The following is a 27765-nucleotide window of genomic DNA, read 5'->3' on the forward strand; positions in this document are numbered from 1 at the left end:
AAAAGACTCTATTGTAGGGACCACTTGAATCATCAAGGCATAGAAGGCTTCAGACTCATTGCTGCTTCAGGAGCCTGAAGACCCACACCTCAAGGTCCAACAACAGTTTCTTCCCCAATGCCAATAAGTTCTTAAACCCGCATGAAAAACTCGAATTCTACCTTGGGCTCAATTTATATTCATTTATTTTTACTTATTTTGTCATGTAATTTATGTAATTTAAGTTCATATAGGTCTACGCTTGCTGCTGCATAAAGCTAATTTTCATGGCATTTATACCCTGCGTATTTATGCCTGTGTCAATAAACTTAAAGAACAATCTGCTGGAGAAACTCAGCGGGTCAGGCAGCATTAGTGGAAGGAAATTGGCGGTCCCACTGATGCTGACTGACCTGACCCGCTGAGATCCTCCAGCTTTTTCAATAAATAAGCACCTAAAATGCTGGAAACAGCAGGTCGGTTATCATCTGGGCGCAGAAGTTGTGGCTTTTGTATCAAGGCGGAACCTTCCATCCGATTGTATCAGAATTAGATTGTAACAGGGCGGTCCGGTCAGAACGGATGCTTTGGACGCTTCTATTGGCTGTGAGCTGAGAACTGGGTGTTGGAAAGGGTTAGACCAACGTCACTCTCCTTTACCAGAAGAAAAACATAAATGGGATTCCCCTCGGGTGCGTTGAAATAGACTGCCGCCGTTCCACTTTCGCTTTACTTCTTCCTTGTCATCGAGCCAGTGCGTCTGGATGGCGAGCCGGCAAAACCACGGCGACAGCCCAGCTCCGCAGGGATCAGAGGAATTCGAATGCCCCGTGTGCTTACAAGTCCTGGAGAGACCGGTGCGGACCCAGTGCGGACACGTGTGAGTGACATCACCAAAACTCTCCCTGGCTTTCTCCAAGATCTCCTCTTGGAGATCCAAATCAGTGTAAGAGAAAAAGTTCAGTAGCTGGGGGTTTGAGAATAGGGAAGGGGAATGAACTCATCTGCCCTTGCTAAAGCGCCTGTCCCTCCCTCCTGCAGAAGGTCCCATCAGCCTGCCAAGTATTTTTGTCGCTGGGGTCAGGCGTAGTATTTGGTGGAAGAGCTATCAAAACAAAACTGGCAGGATCAGCTGTTTCAGCGGTTGGTTGGGGAATAAATATTACCCCCAAATCCACGAATCGCCCGTTCTCCTCTGTTCCCCGGAATTCAGGGGATCTGTACCTCCTCTACTGAGAGCTAAAGCCTGGAATTTTTGCCTCTGGTGCACGTCCCGAATTTACCCTTCAGATTCGGCAGAGGCGTAAAGCGGGAAGAGCTGAGAGGAGTTGAACCTTTGACACTAATGAGTTTTGTATCTTGTTTCAGTGAAGTAAAATTCACTGTAGTGTGTCCCAGGGTTGGATTTTGACCCTCAATTATTTGGTTTTGTTATCGGTTTATTAAGATTCACAGTTTCAAAGTACATTTATTATCGAAGTATGTATGCAGAATACAGTTCTGAGGTTCGTCCTTACGCAAGCAGCCCGGAAACAAAGAAACAAGTAAACACCATAGAACCCGGTCAAAGGAAATAACACCCATGGTGCAGTAAGAATGAACAAGTTGCACAAATGGCAAAGAGCAAGCTTGTTTTGCATACTGATCTTACAGATTAGATCATTACACAGTGCACTGAGCAAGAATAGGGTGAAACAATAACAGTGCAGAATAATGTGTAAATGTTACTGAAAAAGGTACAATGCAGGTAAAAGATGAAGTTTAGACCCTGAAGAAGTCGTTTGTGACATCAATAGTCCATCTTAGAGGTCCATTCAAGAGTTTGATAACAGTGGGTTAGAAGCTATCAGGTTTTTGTATCTTCTGCCTATGTGAGAGGGGAGAAGAGAAAATGTCAGGAGTGTGTGGGTTATTTGATGATGCTGGCTGCTTTACTGAGGCTATTTGCAGGCTTTATTGGCTATCTTCTATTTATATATATGACCTGGAGCATGGGACAGGGTGATAGGTATCCAGTTTTGCTGATGACACAAAAGAGGTAGAAGGGTGTGTTGCTAATCGGGAAGGGATATAGATAGCCATAGAGTCATAAAGAAACAGGCCCAATTTGTCCCTGCTGACCAAAATGCCCATCTGAGATAGTCCCATTTTACATTTGACCTATAGCCCCCTATACTTGTCTTATCAATGTACTTGTCCAAGTGCCTTTTAAATATTGTTAGTGTACCTGCCTCAACCACTTCCTCTTAGGAACTCATTCCATATACTTAGGCCCCTTTTAAATCTTGCACCTCTAACCCAAAACCTATGCTGTCTAGTTTTTGATTCCCTTTCCCTGGGGAAATAAAAACTGAACAGGTTCTCACTTGAGTTTAAATTGTGTGTGGGGGGACATTTATATTTAGTCTGTTGAATAAAAGTGAAATATATAATCAGTCTGAGGAATATAAATGATAGAAGTAATATCTATATTACAGATTGCTGCATAATCCACCCGAGTTCATTAGTGTTCTGAGGGACCAATGAACTCTGAATGATCTGTAACTCTGGATCCTCGGAATGGTAGAGGACAAGTTCCTTTATCGCTGCTGGATCTAAATCCTGCTGCTCCCTGGCCGACAACCATGGGAGCACCTTCACCAGATGAACTGCAGTGCTTCACAGTGGTGGTTTGCACCTCCTTCCCTGTTATGTGTAGTAACTCCATAAACTGATCAAAGGAAAAACACAGCAACCAGGATACAGGTCTACACCTTTTAGTGAGGCACTCACATATGATGTGGTGGTGTAATTACGCATGCTATTCATGTACTTCTTACATAACCCAGAATGAATTATGTAAACAAAGAATGCTCAATATTACTCAAATATTAAATACACAACACCCCTCCCTGCTTAGCTCTAAACTCCAACTCAATATAGAATGCATCTCCACTCAAGTATATACGGTATCGCTCTTCAGTCATCTTATATATACATCTACGACAGTATATAGACAGCCACAGCATAGTAAATTTTAAATTGTCCTGTTCAGGCCTAAAGATTTAATCACTCTAGAAGATTTCTTACTCTTATATAAGAAATTTTCTGACAAGGCGGAGGGGATCAATCTGCTTGGCAGGTGAGGCTTGTGGCAGTGAAACAATCTCAGGCATTGCAGCCTCCTCTGTGGTGGTTGTAGGAGCTGACTCTGGGACCATAGGAAGTGGTTCTGACAGCTCCGAACACATTTCTTCTCTAACAATTGACTCTACTCTCCTCAACTGATCAATGTGTCATCCCCGGATGACATCAAATGCAATCTCTACTGGAGAGTGGTCCAGTCCTGTCCTTAATCTCTCTGAATACCCACTTTTGACCATCTTTGTAGTCGCTCACCAGGACTCCATGTCCAGGAGTGAAACGCCAAAACTCCTTGTTTGACAAGCTTTCAATTGTCTCAGCTGTTTGTCCTGCATACTCCTTCGGAGATTGGGTTTGAGGAGATCCAAGCATGAGCGCAAGGGACTACCCAGGAGTAGCATAGCTGGTGAGTAAATCATGAACACAAGAACATCTGCAGATGCTTGAAATCCAAAGCAACACACAAAAAAATGCTGGAGGAACTCAGCAGGTTAGGCATCGTCTATGGAAATGAATAAGCAGTCAACAATTCGTGCTGAGACCCTTCTTCAGGACTGAGAAGGAAGTGGAATGATGCCAGAATAAAAAGGTGGACGGAGGGGAAGGAAGTTAGCTGGAAGGTGATAGGTGAAGCCAGGTGAGAGGGAAAGGTCAAAGTCTGGAGAAGAAGGAATATGATAGGAGAGGAGAGTGGACCAGAGGGGAAAGGGAAGGAGGAAGGGATCCACGGAGGAAGGAGATAGGCATGTGAGAAGAGGTAAACGGTCAGAAAGGGGAAAAGAGGAAGGGGAGGGGTTAATTAGTTTACCAGAAGGAGAAATTGATATTTATGACATCAGGTTGGAGGCTACCCAGATGGAACATTAGGTGCAGCTCCCCCACCCTGAGGGTGGCCTCCTCTTGGCACAAGAGGAGGCCTAAGACTGACACATCAGAACAGGAATGGGAATGTTTGGCCACTGGGAAGCTGTTGATTGTGGAGTGTGCTGCAAAGAGGAAGTTTGCGAGCTTCTGATTCAGTGTCAGTCTAGTGTGTTCTGCTGACATTGCACACTGTGTATTCTTTAGACTCTGCACAAACTTTTCTGCCAAGCTAATTATAGCTGGATGGTACAGTGCAGATGTAATAAGTCTTATTCCATTCACTTTCTGGAATGACTGAAACTATTTGACAACAAACTGTGGTCCATTGTCACTGACTGAGTGTTCTGGAACTCCAGTCCTTGTGAAGAGGCTTCTCAACAGATCATCAGTGTGTGAGGCTGTAGTGGAGGTTATCGGGAACACTTCTGGCCATTTTGTAGCTGCATCCACTACTATCAAAAAATTTGCACCCATGAATAGTCCGGCAAAATACACATGAATCCTATGCCAGGGCAATGCAGGCCATTTGCTGGGATGGAGAAGTGGTGCTCTTGGCATCTTCTGGATGTGTTCGCATCCCAAACAATACATGGCAAGCTGCTTGATCTGCTGATCTATCCCAGGCCACCAGACAAAGCTTTGAGCACCAGCCTAGATGACTGGCATGGAGCTCCTCTAACATTTTTGGCCTCAGTTTGTGTGGTACAACAACTCTCAATCCCCACAGAAGGCAACACCTGTCAAGGGTAAGTTCATCTCAGTACTGGTAAAGATGGGGAAACTGGAATTTCTGCTGCGTATTCCAGTCATTTTGGGTGGCCATGTAGCCCAGAGAGAGTGTGGGGTCTTTTCTTGTTTCCCTTTGGATTATCTCTGCCGTATTAAGGAGACTTCCGATTTGCGTTGGAGAATATGTCAAGAGGAGTGCCCTCTCTTGTAAATTTTTTGAGTATTTCCTTTTCCAAGGGTAAATGGGACAATTCATTGGCATTTCCATGATTATTTGTACTCTTGAATTCGATCTTGCAATTGTGTCCTCTAAGAAACAGAGTCCGTCTCTGCATTCATGCTGTTTCCGTTAGTGAAACAGCCTTCTGTGGGTTGAAAATGGACACTGCTGGTTAATGATCAGTAATGAAGGCTAACTCTGTACCATACAGGTACTGGTTGAAATGTTTTAAAACTCAAACCAGGCTCAAAACCTCACTTTCAATCTGTGCATCATTTTTCTCTGAGATAAAGGAACCTGATGCAAAGGCTACTTCACTTCCATCACTCAGAACATGTGACAAGACTGCACCTATACCATAATGCAAGGTGTCACAGTCAAGCTTCACTGAATGCTGTTGATCATAGTGTGTGAGTACAGTGTCTGACATCACCTTATCCTTTGCCTTTTGGGAAACCACCTCACACTGATTTGTCCATTGCCATTTCTTCCCAATCTATAGTCATGAATTTAAGGGGTGGAGCACAGTTGGAACCTGCTTTAATAATTGACAAACCCTAAAAGGACTGCAACTGTGGCATGTCTTTTGGCCTTGGGGCATCCACCACTGCTTGGATATTCCTAACACGCTTGTGCATCAATGATGTTTGATTCAAAGAATTCACACTTGTCATGTCATGCTATGAGCCCATATTCTTCTAATCTCATTAACATTATCTTCAGATTTTGAAGATGTTCCTTATCATCCTAGGATGAGGATAGAGGATGTTATGTAACAATGATGTCATCCAGGTAACACTGAATGCCTGTGCAGCCTTGTAGCACCTGGTCCATAGCCTTCTGCCAGAGTGTAGGTGAAGATGCTACTCCAACAATAAGCCTATTATAGCACCAAAGCCCTCTGTGAATGTTTGTGCTGAGAAACACTTTGAACTCTTCTTCTATCTCTATCTGCAAGAAGGCCTCAACTAATTCCACTTTGCTGAAGTGTTTTCCTCCAGAAAAGTTTGCAAAGATGTCCTCTATCCTGGACAGGGGGTGTTAATCCACTTTCAGTACTGGGATGGTGACCTTAAAATCACCACAGATCCTGTAAACTCATTTTTCTTGGCTACTGGGACCACTGGTGTTGCCGATGGGCTCCACTCAACCGTGGAAGAATTCCTTCAGCCTCTATATGATGTAACTCACTGGCTACTTTATCACGGATTATATATGAAAATGGGTGGACTTTGTAAAGCTTGGGTGTGACATTTCTATTTAACAATACTTTACCCTTGATATGTTTGAGTTTTCTGATGCCATCCTTGAACACTGCTGTGGCATCATCCAGTACCTTTCCTAATTCACTTTCAGTTGATTCTATTGCAGGGGATGTGGCATGCAACTGGTGGATGGATCTTCAATCAAGTTGTACTTGTCTCAGCCGATCACAGCACTACAATGCTGGCTCTTTCGTTTTTACCATATACAAGCCCAATGTGGCTTGTTGGTTGTTGCATTTCACTGTTATGAATGGCATTCCCACAGGAGTTACCTTTTCTCCACAGTAAGTTTGTAGTTGGATATCTGCGGGTTCAGTTCAATATCTTTGAAATGCCATTCAAACTCATTTTGTGGAATGACTGAAACGAATGAGCCAGTGTCCAATTTCATTTTAATTAATTTGCCATTCATGCCGGTGTAAGACAGATTGCTTGTCTATTGTTAGTTTTCACATTGTTATTACCCAGTCCTATGTCAATTGCATCTCTGCCTGCTGGTTGCATTGATATAATGATTTCAACTGCACCTTTATATGCGAGTGGTTTCAGTTAGGAGCCATTTTTGAATGCTTTCTTGTAAGACTCCACAAGCTAAATGATCTCTCAGTGCATTATTAAGCCCATCACTGAACTAACAATGCTTAGACAATTTCTTCAATTCAGCTATGTAAGCTTAAATGGACACCCCTTCCATTTGATTCCACTTATGCATCCTAAACCATTCCGCAATCAGCAATGGTTTCGGTTCTAAATGTTCCTGCATTACTTTCACAATATCAGGAAAGTTCATTTCAGTTGGTTTGGTTAGAGCAGTTAAACTTTTAAGCAAACTATATGCTCTTCTACCCATTGCACTCAGCTGCACTGCATTCGTTTTTCATTGGCTATTTAATTTGCTTCAAGATACGGCTCAATTTGTTCAGTATACATCATCCAGTTATCTGTTGTGCAATTGAACACATCTATCTTTCCCATGTAGCCATCCATTTCTGCTTTTTTTTTGCATTTATGATTATCACCTGGTACTCACTGTTTATGAACTTCTGGCTGTATTTGCTGCTTGTTAATTTTGTCCTTTTTCTGCCTTTTATTAAACTCAAATGTCTCCCTCCCCTTCTGGAGAAAAATGTGCTACACTTCTACAGGTAGGTAGTCATCTTGGGTTCATTTTAAAACTTCCTCCTCACCACTGTTGCTTTGTAATTCCAGAAACTAATCCAAAACTCATAGGAACCAGGATATTAGTTTTTCCCCTTTCTTTTAATGAATTATGTAAATAAACAAAGGATGCTTAATCTAACTATATATTTATAATATTACACAAGTATTACTGAAATATTAAATGCCACTGGGTTCTCGAGGGCAATTCTGGTTGGGCAATAAGTATTTCATTGGCAGTGATACAGTACCTTTGACCAGTGAATATCTACAAAATTCACATTGCTGTTGGAATTATAAAGTTGAAATCAGTGCACCTTGGCCTGTGTATGCCTGTTACAAGTGCAGTAAATGGGTGCAAAGTATCCCAGAGTACCAGGTTCATTGGCATCAACAGCTTCCCAAGAACGCACTCTGGTGGCTTCGAACCAAGTATCACTGAGAACTGGACTCAACTGCAACCTTTAATGACATAACATGTCCATAGTTTGCCAAAACAGTGGCCAAAGTTTCCAAGAAGTATGTTAAAGGTAGTTTGGAATAAAAGATGTTATTTTAAGTAAAGGAAATGAGATGGTGGTATTATTCTGAATTATTTTAGAAATGAAAACAGAAACATGCCAAAAATACTCAGCAAGTCTGGCAGCATCTGTGGAGAGAGAAATAGAATGACTGTTTCAGGCTGATAATCTTTTATTGGACCGAGGAAAAGTTTGAAGTGAAAGCATTTTGTAAGTGTAAGGAGAGAGGATGGGAACCAGGATAGCACAGCTATCTGGGAGGTGGGTGGTGCTATCTGGGAGAGGGTGGAGAAGACTGGGGAATGATAGAAGGCCTGTCAGGGTGGTGCAGGTAAGCGATGAATGAAACATGAAATCACCAGGAGAGGGAAAAAAGGTCTGGGGATTTTATATTTCCATATCATTACTTTATATTAGAGACACAAAGGACAGACGCAGGCCTTTTAGTCCATAGTAGCATCAACCACTCATTCACAGTAATCCAAGATTAATCCCATTTTATTCTCCCCACATGCCCATCAACTCCCACCCACCCAATTCTCCCCACCCCCCCACAGATTCTGCCCTCACCTACAACTAGGCTTAATTTACAGTGGACAGTTAACTACTAATACATGCATCTTAGGGATTTGGGAACAATTGGAGCAGCTGATGGAAACCCATACGGTCACGGGGAGAACGTGCAAACTCCACACAGACAGCACCCTAGCTCAGGATTGAACCTGTGTTACTGGAGCCATGTGGTAGCAGCTCTACTGGCTATGTCACAGTGCCACTGCCTCCTGACACAGGAGAAGGCCACTCACACTCTCCTTTATGTCAGCAGCACAGCAGTTGGAATTGTAAGCAGTTTCAAACTCCTTGGAGTGCACATCACACACAACCTCTCATTGTCCCAGAACACATTCTACACAGACAAGAAAGCTCACCCAATGCTTCCACTTTCTGAGGAGGCTGAAGAGAGCTGGACATTGCACATCTATAGTCATGTTATTGTATTAACACCTGGGAATGAAAGGGTCAATGTATGAGGAGAGTTTGATGGCTTTGGGCCTGTATTTACTGGAGAATGAGGTAGGATCTCATTGAAACCGACGAAATATTGAAAGGCCTAGCGAGAGTGGATGTGGATAGGATGCTTTTAACAGTGGGAGAGTGTAAGACCAGAGTACACAGCCTCAGAATAGAAGGACATCTCTTTAGAACTGAGATGAAAAGGAAATTCTTTAGTCAAAGTATTTTGAATCTGTGGAATTCACAATCATCTGTGGAAATCAAGTTACAGGGTTCATTTAAAGCAGAATTTTTAGGTTATAGACAGAAGACAGGAAAATGGGGTTGAAAGGAAAATAAATCAGCCATGATCGAATAGCGGAGCAGACTTGATTCTTGGCCTAATTCTGCTCCTATGTCTTTTGACCTTGTGTTTTCTGGATATATAACATGAAATTTATTATTCTGTGGTGGTAGTACAGTGCAAGACATAAAAGTCATAAGTTACATTAAATAAACAGTGTACATGAATATTCAGAAATATGATAGTGGAGGGGAAGAAGCTGTCCTAAAATGTTGAATGTGGTTCTTCAGGCTCCTCTACCTCCTCCCCATGGTAATAATGAGAAAGGCGCATGTTCTGGATAGAGTGGGTCCTTACTGATAGGTGTTGTCTTCCCAAGGCACTGCTTCCTGAAGAAGTCCTTGATGGTAGGAAGGATTATGTCTGTGGTGGACATATTTCTTGTCACCACTCTTAATAAAACATGCTGTTCCTCAAACTGCCAAAGCAACACTGGATTTAACCCGGATTTCCAGCCACAACCTGACTGCTGTCTCTCTCTCGCTCTTAATTTTCCTTTCAGATTTTGTGAACGCTGCCACTGCACTAATTTCGCAGTAAATGGTGGGAAATGTCCATTGTGCCGTGGGGTGACTTCTCGCAGTGAGCCATTGGCCACAGACATCGAGAAGCTGTTGAGGTCCAAGAAAGCTAAATGCCAAAGTTGTGGCTCTGAGGTTAGTCAATCAGCTAGCTGCATTGACGTATGTGCCAGTTAAACAAGATTCATTTAAACTAATTTCAAATGTATTTTTCTGATAGGTATGCACACCCAGGGTATAAATGCCTTAAAAATTATCTTTTTACTGCAGCATCACACTACATTATAAGACAAGGACAAATATAAATTAATGTAAACTTAAATTAACGTATATTATACATAATTTACAAATATGCAAAACAAAGTGAAAACAACAATGATGTTTTATTTTCCCATTGAGTGATTACAGCATCATATTATTACAATATTTCAGTGTTCTGTGATTCACACAATTTATAGTCAATAGCTTCAAGTCATAGTCACCTCTGTACAGAACACACTGAAGCCCCTGTGGTATCCACTGATCCCAGAAAGCCCCCAATGTACCCATGGACACTGTGTGCTCTTTCTCCAGGAACACACAGGCACAGGTACAACAGCAGAAGAGGGGGCACATGATTGGCTCGGGCAGAACCCTTGACTACTGACTGCCCAGACCCATGAATGGCCATCCCGGCCAGGCCCAAAAAACGGACTGGGAGATCATCCAGCAGAAATGACAATGACACTAGTGCAAGTTGACACGAGTCCTTACACTGAGATGCTCAAAGTGAGAGTCTAACACATCATTGGCAAGAGACTCTCGCAGGGAAAAGACTTTGAAAGGTATTGGTGAGGTTTTGTTCCTATATGGCTGAGGTTCTGCTGATGCAGTCACCATTTATCGCCCATTCCTAACTGCCCTGAAGGTAGTGGTGAGCCACATTCTTGAACTACGGGCGTCCTGCTGCTGAAGGTACTCCCACAACCCTATTGGAGCGGGAGTTCGGCCCAACAACAATGATGAGGGAACGTCGGTATATCCTAACAATACACACAAAATGCTGGAGGAATTAGTGTTCAGGTTACATTAGTTTGTTACCCCAGGGTGAAATGAAATTCCATTTTACTCATGCAAGTTTAATTTTATAAAAGTAAAATGCATTGACTTGCAAAACAACACACACAAAATGCTGCATGAACTCAGCAAACTAGGCAGCAACTATTGAAAAAGAGTAAACTGTCGATGTTTCTTCAGGACTGATGAAGGGTCTCAGCCCAAAATGTTGACTGTTTACTCTTTTCCTAGATGCAGCCTGGCCTGCTGAGTTCCTCCAGCATTTTGAGTGTGTTGCCTGGATTTCCAGTATCTGCAGATTTTCTTGTCTGTTGGTGTCTCATAAGGCAGTACAACATGTGACTTGCAGGAAGTGGTGTGTGTTCTCCACATATTTGAGGCCCTTGTTCTTCATGGTGGCAAAGGCATTGTCAGTGTAGCCCAGCTGACTAGTAGCAGTGCATTTTACTGTATGTTTGGTTCACTCAACAGCCATAATGTGCCAGTGAATAAGAGAATGAGTATTCAAAGTAGTTTATAGGGCAACAGTCCAGCAGGGAATTGAGGCACTTGTGCATCTTCATTGCTAAATAATGACAGAAAAATAAATACAACAGGCAGGATCTTCCAACCCAGATTTTGATTCTAAGTTAGCAAAGTTTAGAGGATATCATTATTCACAAGCACACAGTAAAAGAAGGAAGTAGTTTAAATTAGCATTATACTTGGTATAGATGTCATGGACAAAAGGGCCTGTTACTGTGCTGTACTGTTCTAGGTCCTTATAAAATGTAGGTTCCACCTAGCTTTATGCATCTCAATGACTTGAAATGGAACAGGAATAGGCAACTTTGCCCTCAAGCCTGACCCACCCTTCAATAGGATGATGGCTGATCTACGCTGGCAACTCCTCCTCTGTGCCGGAAGATTCAGTTTCGGTCTATAGTTAGATACACAAGAAATTCAGCAGATGCTGGAAATCCCGAACAACACATAAAATGATGGAGGAACGCAGCAGGTCAGGCAGCATCTATGGAGAGAAACAGTCAACATTTTGGGCAGAGAATCTACAACAGGACATCAAATGTCAACAGTTCATCTCCCTCCATAAATGCTGTTGTCATGAGGGGGCGTTGGGAGCAGACTCAAATGCAAGACACAGACACTGAAGTACGAGGAACAGGACAAGGTTTATCAAAAAAGCAAGAGGAGTCAGGAAGAAATGACACTGGACATGGTCACAGGCCCTCGACGAGATAAGGACACCGGGCCTGGGCTTGGACTAAGACTAGGAAAGCGGGACCAGGACAAGGAACTTGGAAATAGGAGCCTGGGCTAGGACTCCGAGCCAGAGACTGGACAGGGACCCAGAACCTGGGTCTTGATGCGGGCTCAGACCCTGGATCTAGGCAAGAACAAGATGTGGCTACAGGGCTGGACGTGGAACTCCTGCACAGGACGAGGCACATGGACAGGACAAGAACACAAAGCCTTGACTTGGGCTAGACGAGGTTCTTGGACTTGGCTTAGACTAGACGAGGTTCTTGGACATGGCTTGGACTAGACAAGGGACTCCTGGGCAGGACAAAGGATCTCCAGCATAGGACGAGGGATCTCCAGCACAGGACGAGGAATCTCCAACACAGGATGAGGAATCTCCAGCACCGGGCTGGGCGAGGTACTCCTGAGCAGGACGAGGAATCTCCAGCACAAGATGAGGGAACTCCAGCACAGGACGAGGGAACTCCGGCACTGGGCTGGGCGAGGTACTCCTTCTTGGAGCGCAGGGCCAGGACCCTCCTAGGACGCAGGGCCAGGACACTTTCTTGGACATGGGGCCCAGACCCTTTCTTGGACGCAGGGCCAGGACTCTTTCTTGGACGCAGGGCCAAGATGCTTTTTAGGACGCAGGGCCGGGACCCTTTCTAGGACACAGGGCCTGTGTCCATGTCCAGCATCATTTCTTCCTGACTCCCCTTGTTTTCTTGATAAACCTTGTCCTGTTCCTAGTACTTCAGTGTCTGTGTCTTGCATTTGGGTCTGCTCCCAACATCCTCTTATGACAGCTGCCTGATCTGCTGAGTTTCTTTTGTGTGTCTTGGTCTATATTTAACTTGTTTTGCGCAGTAAGTGATTATGGTCCAGAATGTATTGGCTGGGATTGTCACAGAGACAGATTCATTCCCTTCTACAGGGGAGAGAGCAAGGGAGTGAGATTGCTCTTGGATCGCTCTTCCATAGAACTAGGACTGGGCTAATAGGCCATTCTGTAAGTCTGTGGCTAGAGATTTTTTCCAAATAATTAAAATAATGTTGAGAAATGGCAGAATTGCAGTGTACTGAAGTTGTGGCATCTTGTGCAGGTGTACTTGATCTTCATGAGGAGGCACATGAAAGCCTGCTCAAAGGACCTGGAAGATTTTGACCAATTGACTAACACCCATGCTCAGCCCACAGCAAGACATGCCACGCCCAGGTAAGACTGGAGTCCATTAGTATGTGTGGTCCCAACTGGAACCTTCCGCATTGATTGGTATTGGAATTGGAATTGGTCTATTATTGTCGCATGTACCAAGATACAATGAAAAGCTTGTCTTGCATTCTGTTCCTACAGACCAAGTCATTACGCAGTGTATTGAACTAGAATAAGGTAAAGTGGCACTGCAGAGTAAAGTGGAACAGCTGCAGAGCAAGTGCAGTACAAGTAAACAGTAAGGCGCAAGGTTATAACAGGGTAGATTATGAGGTCAAGAGTATACTTTATCAAACCAGGGAACCCTTTAATAGTTTTATAACAGTGCAGTAGAAGCCATCATTAAATGTGGTGGTACGTGCTTTCAGGCTTCTGTCTCTTCTGTCCAACAGGAGAGGAGGAGAAGGCAGGATATCTGGGGCGGGTGAGGTGATGTGCTGTATACTGTAGGAGAGGCACTTTCTCTGTATGTGTAACTCTATATTCTACCTTCTCTTTCTTTCCTTTTTGATGTACTTGTGTATGGAATGATCCGTCTGGGTGGAACAATGTATTTCAGTACAGATGACATCAGTAAGCCAATACTAATACACGCACCCTTCCCCCACCTTGCTCCATCTGCTCCTTTTCTCCTCTCTCCTTCCCTGCCTATCACCCTTCTTCACCTGGATTCACATATCATCTATCAGCTCCTCCTTCACCCCTCCCTAAACTAGTCATCTTATCTCTATACTCTCAGTCCTAATGAAGGGCCTTGACTTGAAACATCGGCCTCCCCTCTGTGCACACTCAGCTGTATGACCCATTAATTCCAGCATCTCAAGTGTCCTCAAGTAACCTTTCACCCCCTTGATTAACAAGGATCTATCTACCTCTAACTTAGAAATATTTGAAGACTGATTCCATGGCCCCTTGTTCCAAGCACTCTGGGTTAAAAAAAGTAACATCAAATTTCATCATAAATGAGCAATTTTGGTCTTAAACATTGTCCAACTTCCAGTGGTGGAAGAGGACAAATTTTGTCCAGTATATGTCAGGACCAATGCAATGGTCTACATTTCCCTTTCCAAGGAGAGACAAGAGATGACAATCCCAATTCTGGGCCTGAAAAGAGATGCCACTCGTGTTGCTGAGGTCCTGTAGCAGGTTGTTTCGAAGATCCCATCCCAATAAGTTGACAACATTGGCAATTCTGGAGATTGAATAACATATCTGAGGCCTCAGAGGACTTGTTGTTTCCATCTTCTTCATCTGTGCTGGTGGCTCAGCTTTGAATCCCGATGTTAGCTCCAAACTCGGTTATTTCAATTCACTCCCTGCATAGAGGACAACCAAAACTGAGGTTATATCTCATACTGTTCAGCATTGGTCATTAGCTAATTATTGTCACCTGTGCCCAGATACAGTGAAAAGCTTTTGCATTGTTTTCCACACAGACAGATCATGCCAAACATAATTACACTTTTGGGCAGTGGCGTGTCTAAGGTATGGCAGGTATGGCACGTGCCCTGGGCGCCACTGAGCAGTTTCTATTAAAGTCAGGCAAGCTGTCCTCGAATAGTGAAAAAAGAATTTTCTTCAGATGTATGATCTGTCTTTGATTATCATGGGTGAGAAGCACTAGGATGGCCTTATTGCAGAGCATTGTGTAAGAAGACCATGAAATGTTTCTTCACGAAGAAGAATGAAAGTGGAGCTGAAGGATGGAAGAGACGGAAGTTGGAGGCGGAGGAAGCCAAGAAGTTGAGCAAGTTCTTCATGCCCTTCTTTGAAAAGCCTGGAACAAGTAGTTCGACACATTCCATGGAGTCGCCTGCACCTGCTACAAGTTTGTTAGAATCCGAAGGTGGATCAAGTATAAATGCATCACAACCCAAGGAGGAAGTCAAGTCAGATAAATCCGAGTATGACGAGATTAAGAGTGAGGCTGCCACAGAGAATGTGGACATGACAAGAGGGGAAGATGATGGTGGTGGTGATATTGATTTTATTGATGAGATTTTACCTGATGAGATAACCTGACGACACTGAACCTAGTGAACTGGATGGTGTCAAAGAGCCTCGAACTGTCATACCAGAAGTGATTGAACAGCATGACATTGGACTTCTGAAGTTCGACAAGGATACTGGAAAAGCAATTCTGCCTGACGCGTGAGAACAGAAATAATAAAATTGGGTTTGAAGTATTTCCAGAACAGTGAGGGGCCTTTCCTACCAACAAGTAACCACTCAGTGAACAAAACTTGATTCAAGGGGAAATTGGGAAATGGTCGTGGTGAGGAAGTGACTTGCTCATGGCTGGTCTATTCCCCTTCTAAAAAGTCTGCATTTTGTATCTGTTGTCTTCTCTATTCCCGGTCAGACCATCAATCCTCATTGGAGCAGGAAAGTGGATTCAACTAGTGGAAAGCACCTGAAAGGATTAGTGTTCATGAGAATGCCAAGAATCATTGGGAATGCTTCACACAGTGGAAAGAAATGGAAAGAAATTTAGCTGGAAACAGAGGAGTTATTGACGCGGTATTTCAGTCACAGATTGAGAAGGAAAAGCAGAAGTGGTGTGATATCTTGATGAGAATCCTTCACTGCATAAAATTCCTTGTGACTCAGAACCTGGCTTTGCGAGGACACAGGGAGTCACTTCAGCCAGACGATGACACTAATGTGGAAAATTTCCTTGGCTTACTGAAACTACTGGCCATCTTTGCCCCTGTCATAAAAGAACATCTCACTCATTTGGAAAGTCATCCTGGATCCACGTCTTTCACCGGATGTCCAGAATGAATTCATCCACATGATGGCATCCACTGTTCACCAGAGTTTATTGAGAAGCGATCGTAAAGCCAAGTATTATGGCCTCATATTCGACTTGACTCCTGATCAGGCACACCATGAGCAGATGTCAGAAGTAGTGAGGTATGTGGAAGTTGATTTTGAGAGGAAAACAGTCCGTGTTAGAGAGTCCTTCCTTGGTTTTATCCAGATAAGCCAGAAGGATGCTGAGACCTTGGTTGAAGACATCTTGAAACAGCTAGAGAAGGACAAAATGGAGCTAAAAGATTGTCGGTCACAGTGCTATGACAACGCTGCTGTGATGACTGGACACAGAAGTGGTGTTCATCAAAGAATAAGTGAGAAAAACAACCGGCAGTGTTTGTGAATTGTGACAATCACTCACTCAGCTTGGTGGGTGGACATGCAGCCAAGCAGGATACAATGATGGTCACGTTTTTTTGGAACCATCGAATCTCTCTGCGTGTTTTTCTCTCTTTCAACACAGCACTGGGAAAAACTCAAAGACACCATGCCTGTGGTTGTTAAGTCGGAGTCCAAAACCAGGTGGAGTGCAAGGACAGAAGCAGTGAAGCACGTCAACAAGTACCTTGAGGAGATACTTCAAGTTCTCCAGGACATGACAGACAATGAAAACAAGACCAGTGAAACAAGAAGTGACGCAAGGCAGCTGTACAACTGCATGTTGAGTTACAATTTTCTGATTTTGCTTGGATTTTGGAACAAAGTACTCATTCGCATTCACCGTATTCAAAAGAGGCTGCAGGATCCTAGCATGAACTTCCACGATGCTGCCCTGGATTTGAAAGCCCTCCAAGATCATTTTTATGATGAAAGAGAAGTGTTGGTCAGTGAGTCACTCGAAGAAGGAGTTGGTCTTTGTCAAGGATGGAATATTGGAGTTGAAAGACGTCAGAGACAAAAGAAACGAATGGCTAATGAGAATTCGAGAGACGCTGGGTTAACAGCTAAGGAGGAAATGGAAAGAGACATGAAGGGAACACTCGACCGTCTTCACAGAGAAATGGACAAAAGGTTCGCTCGTTTGCACGACACTGACGCCAAGATTGGTTTCCTTCTCGATGTTGAGGGGCTGTGTTATGGTGCTGACAGTAACGACCTAAAGAAGAAGTGTGAAAATTTGGGTGAATTGTACAGCTCTGATGTTGATGGACAGCAGCTATATGAAGAAATTTTGGATTGCAGAATATTGCTATCCAGGTGGGTCAACATGAAAATATCAAGACCTGAAGAGCTTCTTGAATTTATTATTCAGTATGGAGATGAGAGCATCTTCCCCGATCTTCGCATTGCAATTCAGATAATGCTAACCATCACAGTTTCCATCGCCAGCTGTGAGAGATCATTCAGCAAGTTAAAACTAATACTTTCATATTTGAGAGCCTCCATAGGTCAAGACAGACTCTGTGATCTTGCTCTGCTGAGCGTAGAAAGAGAAGAAACTGAAAAAACTGACTTTGATCACATCATAGACCAATTTTCATCAGTGAAAGCAAGGAAAGTGCAGTTATAATTTTCATGTAGTGCCATAATTTGTTATTTAAAAGATTAACGAGCCTGACTTGTATTTTTGAGCTGATATTATGGTGAAGTTATCTAAAAGATGGGAGTCAGATGTTTGGACAGGGGCGCAATTTCAGTGCTTGCCATAGGCACTATTTTCTGTAGATACACCCCTGCTTTTGGGTAATTGTTTACTATTGTCACCTGTACTGAGCTAGGGTGAAGAAATTGCCATTTATATAGATCATTTGAAACAATGGGCTGCCGGCAATGGTAGTGGAGGCTAATACGATAGGGTCTTTTAAGAGACTTTTGGATAGGTACATGAAGCTTAGAAAAATAGAGGGCTATGTGTAATGCTAGTAATTTCTAAGGTAGGGACATGTTCGGCACAACTTTGAGGGCCGAAGGGCCTGTATTGTTCTGTAGGCTTTCTAGGTTTCTATCAAAATGTTCCAAAGGGAACAGAAATAACAGGATTCAGAATGTAGTGTTTCAATTATGTTTATATATTCAATTATCCCTGCAGGTGGCAGCACTAGTTGGCAAAATGCAAAAGGAAGGCATAGAGCATATCTATCATCTCCATGCACCCCACTTCAACCTACCAGCCCCACCCACCTACCCACCCCTTCACCTGGCTTCACCAATCACCGTCCAGCTTGTGCTCCTTCCCGTCCCTCCCCCCCAACCTTGAGGGAATCCTGCACAATGATTCCCAATAAACTTATCCACCTCTAGTTGTCCCTGTGTTTATAAATTGTTTATTATTTTCACCTGCACCAAGATAGGGTGAAATGTGTTTATATGCATGCTATCTGGACAGATCATTTCAAACATAAGTGCGTTGAGGTAGTACAAAATGAAGAACAATAACAGAATGCAGAGTATGGTGTTCTAGTTACAGAGAAAGAGCACAGCAGGTACATAATAGGGTGCAAAGCCCACGATGGGGTGGATTGGGAGATCAAAATTTCATCCTGGAGCGGTTATTTCAAGAGTCTTACAACAGTGGGATAGAAGCTATTCTCGAGCCTTGTGGTACCTGTTCCTCTATCCAACGGGAGAGGGGATGAGGGAGAATGGCTGTGGCTGGAGGGCTCTTTGATTTTCTCATCTGTTTTCCCAAGGCAGTTGGAAGTGTAGACAGAGCCTATAGAGGGGAGGCTGATTTTTGTGATGGACTGGGCTATGCTCACAATGCTCTGCAGTTTCTTGTGATCTTGGGCAGAGCAGTTACAGCATCAAGCCATAATGCATCCAGATGGGATGCTTTCTCTGCTGCATCTGTAATGTTGTTGAGTCACTTTCCTGAACAATTGAAATCTTTCTGGGTTCAAGCTTTGACTCATTAATACTGAGGGAGTGACGGCATATTTCCAATTCGGGAAGGTGGGCAAGTTGGAGGGAAGCCAGCAGGGGGCAGTGTTCTTGGTGGTTGTGATCATGGGTTTCAGAGTTGCTATCTGAGAAGTGTAGGTGAGAACTATAGTACATTTCTGCATACTACATCCACTGTGTTCCAGTGGTGGAGGGAATGGGTGTTTAATAATAAAAAAAACTGAAATAAAGGCTTTCTATTTCATACTTCCAACAGATTTTTTTCATTTACAAATGAGCGTTCAGGCTGGTGAAAGGAGAATCAATAAAGTGAATTTCTTTTCTCTGAATATTTTTTTAATGCTGGGACCTAAAATTAATATATTGCCTCCTTCCTTTTACTTTCAAGTTCCCTTCAACCAATCGGATCAACAGAGATACTGCCAACATACAGTTGTCCGTATTGCCATGCGAGGAATTATGATGAGATCAGTTTAACTCAACACTGCCTAACAACTCATTACTTGGATCATCAGCGAGTGGTAGGTCTTCAATGTTTTATTGTTCTAACAAAGCATTCCTAATTGGAGTCATAGTGCAAAACAACATGGCCCAACCAGTCCATGCTGACCACAGTGCCCACCCAGCTAGTCCCAATTTCCTATCTCCAGCTCAAGCCCTCTAAGCCCCGCCTCTCTATGTATCTATTCAATTGCTGCTTACTGCATGGAATCAAAAACATTCAACATGCTATGCAGAGTTGAAATATTAACTATTAATGAAAATGAAAAAAAAGCTAACAAATACTGGAAATCTAAAATGAAATAGAAAATCGTGTACTCAGCAGGTCGGGACGCATCTGTGAGGTATTTCTTTCTTTAAATACAAAGTGGCCCTTGCTGAGTCTTTACAGCATTTCCTGTTTCTATTTACAGTGTGGGTATATCTGTTAGAAAACTGATTGGTGGCTGGAGTGGAATTTGAACTCTTAGTTCTACAGTTTGAAGATGTTGCTATTTCCTACTGATTCATGCTGGACACAGTCATAACTTCTGTAGGACCTGACAATCCATGTTGTCTTGAGGAAACTTACGTCTGTGACTATAAGAGCCTCTGGAATGACTGTTTTACAAAATATCGGACTGGCAGAGGTGATCCATGATGGTCCAGGGAGAGAAAGCCAATGTCTAAAGACAGCATCATGTTTATTGCCCTATGCACAGGTACATGCATGCCTAAGTGCAATGAAAAACTTACTTGCAGCGGCATCACAGGGACATAGCATCAGATAAGTAGCATTCACAAAAAAAATCAAGCTAATATATTAAACTTTTTTTTACAAGGAAGAACACAATTGGAACAAAAGAAAAGTAAATTTTATGGAAACTTATCAAAGTGGTCATATGTTGCTATGCTGAAGGAGTGATTAGGATTGTGCAGGTTGGTTTGAGAAACAAATAGTCGAAGGGAAGTAACTGTTCTTGAACTTGCTGGAACACATACCCAATACTTTAGATTACTTTAGATTATGAGGACACTCAGTCCTCGTTTATTGTCATTTAGAAATGCATGCATTAAAAAATGATACAATGTTCCTCCAGAATGATATCACAAGAAAACACAGAACAAACCAAGACTAAAACTGACAAAACCACATAATTATAACATATAGTTACAATAGTGCAAAGCAATGCTGTAATTTGGTAAAGAGAAACCATGGGCACGATAAAAAAATGTCTCAAAGTCCCGATAGCCTCATCATCTCACGCAGACGGTAGAAGGGAGAAACTCTCCCTGCCATGAACTTCCAAAGCGCCGCAAACTTGCCGATGCAGCACCATTAGAAGCACCCGACCGCAGCGGACTCTTGAGTCCGTCCGAAAACTTCGAGCCTCCGACCAGCCCTCCGACACCAAGCACCGAGTACCATCCTCTGCCGAGCACTTTGACCCCGCCCCGGCCGCCGAGCAGCAAGCAAAGCTGAGGACTCGGGGCCTTCCCCTTCGGAGATTCTGGATCACACAGTAGCAGCGGCAGCGAAGCAGGCATTTCAGAAGTTTCACCAGATGTTCCTCCGTGCTCTCATGTCTGTCTCCATCAAATCAGGATTGTGCACGGTCCCCTACTTGACAGATTACAAATATCATTCACCGAAGTGGCCGCTGCGAGCTGCGTCGCACCGCCATCTTCTCATCCCGCAATACTGGAGGAACTCAGCAAGTCAATCACCTCTCAACTTCTTACTTCAACCCACTCCCCACCCCCTCACCTGGTCTCACCAATCACCTGCCAGCTTGTACTCTTCCCCCAGCCTCCTCCTCCTTATTCTGACTTCTGCTCACTTCTTTCCCTGTCTTGATGAAGGGTTCCACCCAAAACTTCGACTGTTTACTCCCCTCCATAGATGTTTCCTGACCTGCTGAGTTCCTCAAGCGTTTTATGTGTGATGCTCAAGATTTCCAGCATCTGCAGGATTTCTTGTGTTGTTGAAACTGGTGATATGGGACTTCATGCTTCTGTGCTTCCTGTCGATGGTAGCTCTGAGAAGGTAGTGAGCTTCTATCAGGGCTACAAACCAGAACATCACATGGAGGATTTTCAAGCTCATAATTCTTTGTTAGAGAGTTGCTATGAATAGCAAGTTCAATGGTTGCTGTTGAATGAAGCCTGCAGACAAAGTTTGTCCTTGCTCACAGATTCTCCAGCCATTGCCTTGTAGTGAAGATGCTTATCCACAAGCCATTCTTCCCAGCTAAACTTTGGCACCCTTCCTCTGCAGGTCTGTCCCATCTGTGTGTCGATGCCCTGGGGAGATCCAAATTACCAGAGCAGGAACTTCATTCAGCACCTTTTGCTACGACACCAGTTCAGTTATGATTTCTTTGTGGTAAGTATGCTTCCATATTGTATCCAGTAGAAGGTTTAAAAATGTACTCAAGATGCGTTCATTACTAGGAAAGCCAGCATTTTTCACCTGTCCCTATTTGCCCCTTTAAAGGTGGGGAGAGGGGGGACGTTCTGCCTTTGTGAACTGTTGCAGAACCTCTAGTGGAGGTGTGAAGGACTGAGGCAAATTAGATTAGACCCAGTGTCGATGAAGGACTGGCAATTACAGGTTGAAGTTCTTTGATCTGGCAGTCCATCCAGAAAAGTGTGAAGTGACCCACTTTGGAAGGTTCATTTTAAAGGCAGAGTATAGGGTTAATGACAGGATGTACACCCCAGGGTTCTGAAAGAGGTGACTGAAGAGATTGTGGAGGCATTAGCAATGATCTTTCAAGAATTCAAGAGGCGGGGGAGGGAAAGATGTGCTTAGTGGTGGGATCCCATTGGAAGTGGCGGAAGTTACGGAGAATAATATGTTGGACCCGGAGGCTGGTGGGGTGGTAGGTGAGGACCAGGGGAACCCTATCCCTAGTGGGGTGGCGGGAGGATGGAGTGAGAGCAGATGTGCATGAAATGGGGGAGATGCGTTTGAGAGCAGAGTTGATGGTGGAGGAAGGGAAGCCCTTTCTTTAAAAAAGGAGGACATCTCCCTCGTCCTGGAATGAAAAGCCTCATCCTGAGAGCAGATTCCACAGGGATCGCTCCCTATGCCACATCTTTCCCACACCCCCCCACCCCCGCTTTACGCAGGAATCGCTCCCTACGCAACTCCCTTGTCCATTTGTCCCCCCCATCCCTCCCCACTGATCTCCCTCCTGGCACTTATCCTTGTAAGCAGAACAAGTGCTTCGCATGCCCTTACACTTCCTCCCTTACCACCATTCAGGACCCCAGACAGTCCTTCCAGGTGAGGCGACACTTCCCCTGTGAGTCGGCTGGGGTGATATACTGCGTCCGGTGCTCCCGATGTGGCCTTCTATATATTGGCGAGATCCGACGCAGACTGGGAGACCGTTTTGCTGAAGACCTATGCTCTGTCTGCCAGAGAAAGCAGGATCTCCCAGTGGCCACACATTTTAATTCCACATCCCATTCCCATTCTGATATGTCTATCCACAGCCTCCTCTACTGTAAAGATGAAGCCACACTCAGGTTGGAGGAACAACATCTTATATTCCGTCTGGGTAGCCTCCAACCTAATGGCATGAACATTGATTTCTCTAACTTCCGCTAATGCCCCGTCTCCCCCTCATACCCCATCCGTTATTTAAGTATACACACACATTCTTTCTCTCTCTCTCCTTTTTCTCCCTCTGTCCCCCTCACTATACCTCTTGCCCATCCTCTGGGCTTCCCCCCCTCCCCCTTTCTTTCTCCCTAAGCCTCCTGTCCCATGATCCTCTCATATCCCTTTTGCCAATCACCTGTCCAGCTCTTGGCTCCATCCCTCCCCCTCCTGTCTTCTCCTATCATTTTGGATCTCCCCCTCCCCCTCCCCCTCCCACTTTCAAATCTCTTACTAGCTCTTCTTTCAGTTAGTCCTGACGAAGGGTCTCGGCCCAAAACGTCGACTGTACCTCTTCCTAGAGATGCTGCCTGGCCTGCTGCATTCACCAGCAACTTTGATATGTGTTGTTTGAATTTCCAGCATCTGCAGAATTCCTTGTGTTTGAGATCTATTCCAATCCTATTTCCCATTACTCAGCTGTAGCTCTCTATGCAGGGTGTTTCAAGTGTTTATCAGCATACTCCTCAAACACTGAGAGTCTCTGCTTTCGTCTCCTCAGGTCATGACTTTTAGGCTTCAACCATCTGAGAGAGAAAAAAATAATCCTCTAATCCCATGCAAACCTTTGCCTTAAACCTATGCAATCTAGTCATCGGCATTCCTATTAAGAGGAAAAGTATCTCAGCATCTACCCTATTTTCCCCTTTTAGTCAGCTCCCCCCTCCATCTCCTTGATTCAAGGAAAACAAACCCAGACATTGTCTCTTCTCCTCTCTTCCACTGGGCAGGCGATACAGAAGCCTGAAAGCACATACCACAGACTCAAGGATAGCTTCTGTCCTGCTGTTATAAGGTGAATGAATGGCTCCCTAGTACAAAAAGGTGGACACTTACCCTCACAAGCTACCTCACTAAGGCCCTTGCACCTTATTGCTGCCTGCTCTGAACTTCCTCTGTAACTGTAACACCTTATTCTGCAACACACACAAAATGCTGGAGGAACTCGGCAGGCCAGGCAGCATCTAGTGAAAAGAGTACAGTCGACGCTTCGGCCCGAGACCCTTCATCAGGACTGGGAAAAAAAGATGAGGAGCCAGAGAAAGAAAGTTGTGGAGGAGAAGGGAGGAAGAACCACGAGGTGACAGGCACCTTATTCTGCTTTCTCTTACTGTTTTACCTTGTACTACCTCAAAGCACTGTTGAAATAAAGTGATCTGTATGTTTGACCTTCTCACCTTACCTCAGTTCAACCCAGGACCTCACAGGATTGTTACCCATGCCATGTGCTAGTGAGGCCAGAAATAGCAATATCATACAGTTTAACCTGCAGCTAAGGAGTTGGTGTAGGAGCAAGGGCTTTAGATTTTTTTAATCATTGGGCTCTCTTCAGAGGTGCAAAGGTTCATTTATTACAAAGTATACAACTCTGAAATTCTTCTTCTCCAGATAGCCACAAAACCAAGAAAGAAAATAACACCAGCACTATCATTAACTCCCAAATCCCCCCTCCCCCCCAAAAAATGAACAAGAACAGAACAGGCACATTGACAACCCCTCATACCCCTCCCCTACACACAATAAAATGAGAAAGATCAGATGAAAAACACAGAACATAGAAAAACTAAGACTGCAAAAAAAAGTCCATAGTCTAAAGTCCAAGTCCATATTTATATCCATATCCAAAATGCAGAAAACATGGGTAACATTCTCCGTGCACAGCAGCAGCCTCTCCCCTCTCCGGCAGCAGAGCGATCCCACCAGTGATCAAAAGGCAGTCTCCCCTCTTCGGCAGCAAAGCGATCCCACCAGTGATCAAAAGGCAGTCTTCCCTCTCCGGCAGCAGAGCGATCCCACCAGTGATCAAAAGGCAGTCTTCCCTCTCCGGCAGCAGAGTGATCCCACCAGTGATCAAAAGGCAGTCTCCCCTCTCCGGCAGCAGAGCGATCCCACCAGTGATCAAAAGACAGTCTCCTCTCTCCGGCAGCAGAGCGATCCCACCAGTGATCAAAAGCCAGGTAGCCGGCGCTCACCCTCTGCATTCGCCTCAATGTTTCAATCTCTCTCGTCACTTTAATCGGTGAACAATGGAAGCTGGGATTTCTACAGAAGAGATGGGTGCACCTAAACTGGATCGGGACTAATATTATCGGGGGAAAGTTTGCTAGTACTTCATGGGAGCAGGGGGAGGGGTCAAACCAGAATTACAGGTGGATGGGAACCAAAGTGCCAGACAGACAGTGAAGAGGTTGTGGAGACAGATGTTGTTAAGACCTCAGACAAATTCATGAGTCAAAGGTTGAATATGTTGAGATTAATGTTCTGAGTTGCATGTATTTCAATGTAAGAAGTATTGTAGGAAAGGCAGGTGAGATCAGGTTATGGATTAATGCACGGAATTATGATATTGTAACCATTAGTGATACTTAGCGAAGGAGGGGCAGGACTGGCAGCTCAATATTCTGGGGTTCCATTGTTTTGGACATGATAGATTAGGAGAGGTTAAAGGAGGAGGGGTGGCGTACTAGTCAGGAAAATGTCATGGCTGTGCTCCTTCAGGCTAGACTGGAGAAATTGTCTAATGAAGCTTTATTGGTAGATCCGTGGAATAAGAAGGGGATGGCCAAATTAATGCGACAATGTTATAGACTACCCAACAGTCCATAGGATTTAGAGGAATAAATTTGTATCGAGATTGCAGACTGTTGCCAGAAACATAAGGCTGTTACAGTAGGTGACTTTAGCTTCCACATATTGACTGGAACTCCCATACCGTAAATGGACTAGATGGGATAGAGTTTGTTAAATGTGTTCAGTAAAGTTTCTTTAAACATGCCATGGAAGTTCAAACTAGAGAGCGTGGGAACCTTGGTTTTCAAGAGATATTGAGACCCCACTAAGAAAATAAAAGGAGGTGCATAGCAGGTGACTGAAGTTTATGTACTTTGCATTTAGTGATCATAATTTTATTAGTTTCAAGGTAATTATGGAAAAGGATAGGTTTGGTCCTCGGGTTGAGATTTTAAATTGGAGACAGGTCAATTTTGATGGTATGTGAAAGTATCTGGCAAGTGTGGATCGGGACAGGCTGTTTTCTGGCAGAGGTGTACCTTGTAAGTGGGAGGCCTTCGGAAGTGAAATTTTGAGAATACAAAGCTTGTATGTGCCTGCCAGAATAAAAAAAATATAACAATGTAGGGAACCTTGGTTTTCAAGAGGTATTGAGGCATTGAGGCCCTGGTTAAGGAAAAAAAGGAGGTGCATAGCAGGTATAGGCAGGGAGGAACAAATGAGGTGCTTATGGAGTATAAGAGATGCAAGAGACCACTTCATAAGGAAATCAGGAGGGCTAAAGAAGGCATGAGGTTGCTCTAGCGGACAAGGTGAAGAAGAATCCTAAGGGCTTCTGGATTGTAAGGGACATAATTGGTCCTCATGAAGATCAGAATGGCAACCTATGTGTGGAGCCAAAAGAGATGGGGGAGATTTAAATACAAACAACAGGAATTCTGCAGATGCTGGAAATTCTGGATGCTGGATGGGGTAGATTTAAATAGTGATTTTTGCATCTGTATTTACCCAGGAGACAGGCACAGAGTCTATAGAAGTGAGGTGAAGCAGCAGGAAGTTCCTGGACCCTATACAGATTACAGAGGAGGAGGTGTTTGCTGCTTTGCGGCAGATTAGGGTGGATAAATTCCCAGGGCCTGACAAGGTGTTTCCATGGACGCTGTGGGAGGCAAGTGCAGAAATTGCAGGGGTGCTAGCAGAGATATTTAAATCATCCTTTGCGTCAGGTGAGGCACTGGAGGATTGGAGAATAGCTAATGTTCCACTGTTTAACAAAGGCTTTAAGAATAAGCTAGAAAATTATAGGCCAGAGAGCCTGACATCAGTAGGGGAAAGCTATTGGAAAGTATTCTAAGGGACTGGATATATAAGTATTTGGATAGACAGGGACTGATTAGGGATAGTCAGCATGGTTTTGTGTGTGGTAGGTTGTGTCTAACCAACCTTTGAGGAAATTACCAGGAAAGTTGATGAAGACAAGGCAGTGGATGTTGTCTACTTGGACCTCAGCAAGGCATTTGATAATATCCCACATGTGAGGTTGGTCAAGAAGATTCAGTCACTTAGCATTCAAGATGAGGTAGTAAATTAGATTAGACATTGGCTTTATGGGAAAAGACAGAGAGTGATAGTGGAGGGCTGCCTCTCTGACTGGAGGCCTGTGACTAGTGGAGTGCTGCACGGATCGGTGCTGGGTCTGTTGTTGTTTGTAATCTATACCAACAATCTGGATGATAATGTGGTTAACTGGATCAGCAAATTTGCGGATCACACAAAGACTTGCAGTGTAGTGGACAGCAAGGAAGACTTTCAAAGCTTGCTGTGGGATCTAAACCAGTTTGAAAAATAGGCTGAAAAATGGCAGATGGAATTTAATGCAGACAAGTGTGAGGTGTTGCACTTTGGGAGGACAAACCAAAGTGGGTCTTACACAATGAGCGGAGGTGTGGTACAACCAAAGGGTTCTGGGAATACAGGTCCACAATTCATTGAAAGTGGTGTCACAGGTAGATAGGGTTGTAAAGAAAGCACATTGGCCTTCATAGAACAAAGTATTGAGTACAGGAGTTGGGATGTTATGTTGAAGTTGTACAAAATGTGGGTGAGGCCTAATTTCGAGTATTGTGTGCAGTTTTGGTTGCCTACCTACAGGAAAGATGTAAATAAGTTTGAAAGAGTACAGTGAAAATTTGCAAGGATGT

At 43.9% G+C, this 27765-nt stretch overlaps 1 protein-coding gene across 1 annotated transcript in view; it reads left to right on the top strand.

Annotated features, from left to right (window-relative positions):
• Positions 1-619: 619 nt before the first annotated feature.
• Positions 620-27765, top strand: part of LOC140197645 (E3 ubiquitin-protein ligase RNF166) — a 29522-nt gene continuing 2376 nt past the window's right edge. Inside the window, exons 1-5 of the mRNA XM_072257914.1 lie at positions 620-859; positions 9719-9872; positions 13136-13248; positions 19292-19424; positions 21662-21769. Coding sequence (XP_072114015.1) covers positions 744-859; positions 9719-9872; positions 13136-13248; positions 19292-19424; positions 21662-21769 — 624 coding nt within the window. The 5' untranslated portion in view covers positions 620-743. The remainder of the gene's footprint in view (positions 860-9718; positions 9873-13135; positions 13249-19291; positions 19425-21661; positions 21770-27765) is intronic.

This window comes from Mobula birostris, chromosome 1, assembly GCF_030028105.1.
Source record: "Mobula birostris isolate sMobBir1 chromosome 1, sMobBir1.hap1, whole genome shotgun sequence".
NCBI lineage: Eukaryota > Metazoa > Chordata > Chondrichthyes > Myliobatiformes > Myliobatidae > Mobula > Mobula birostris.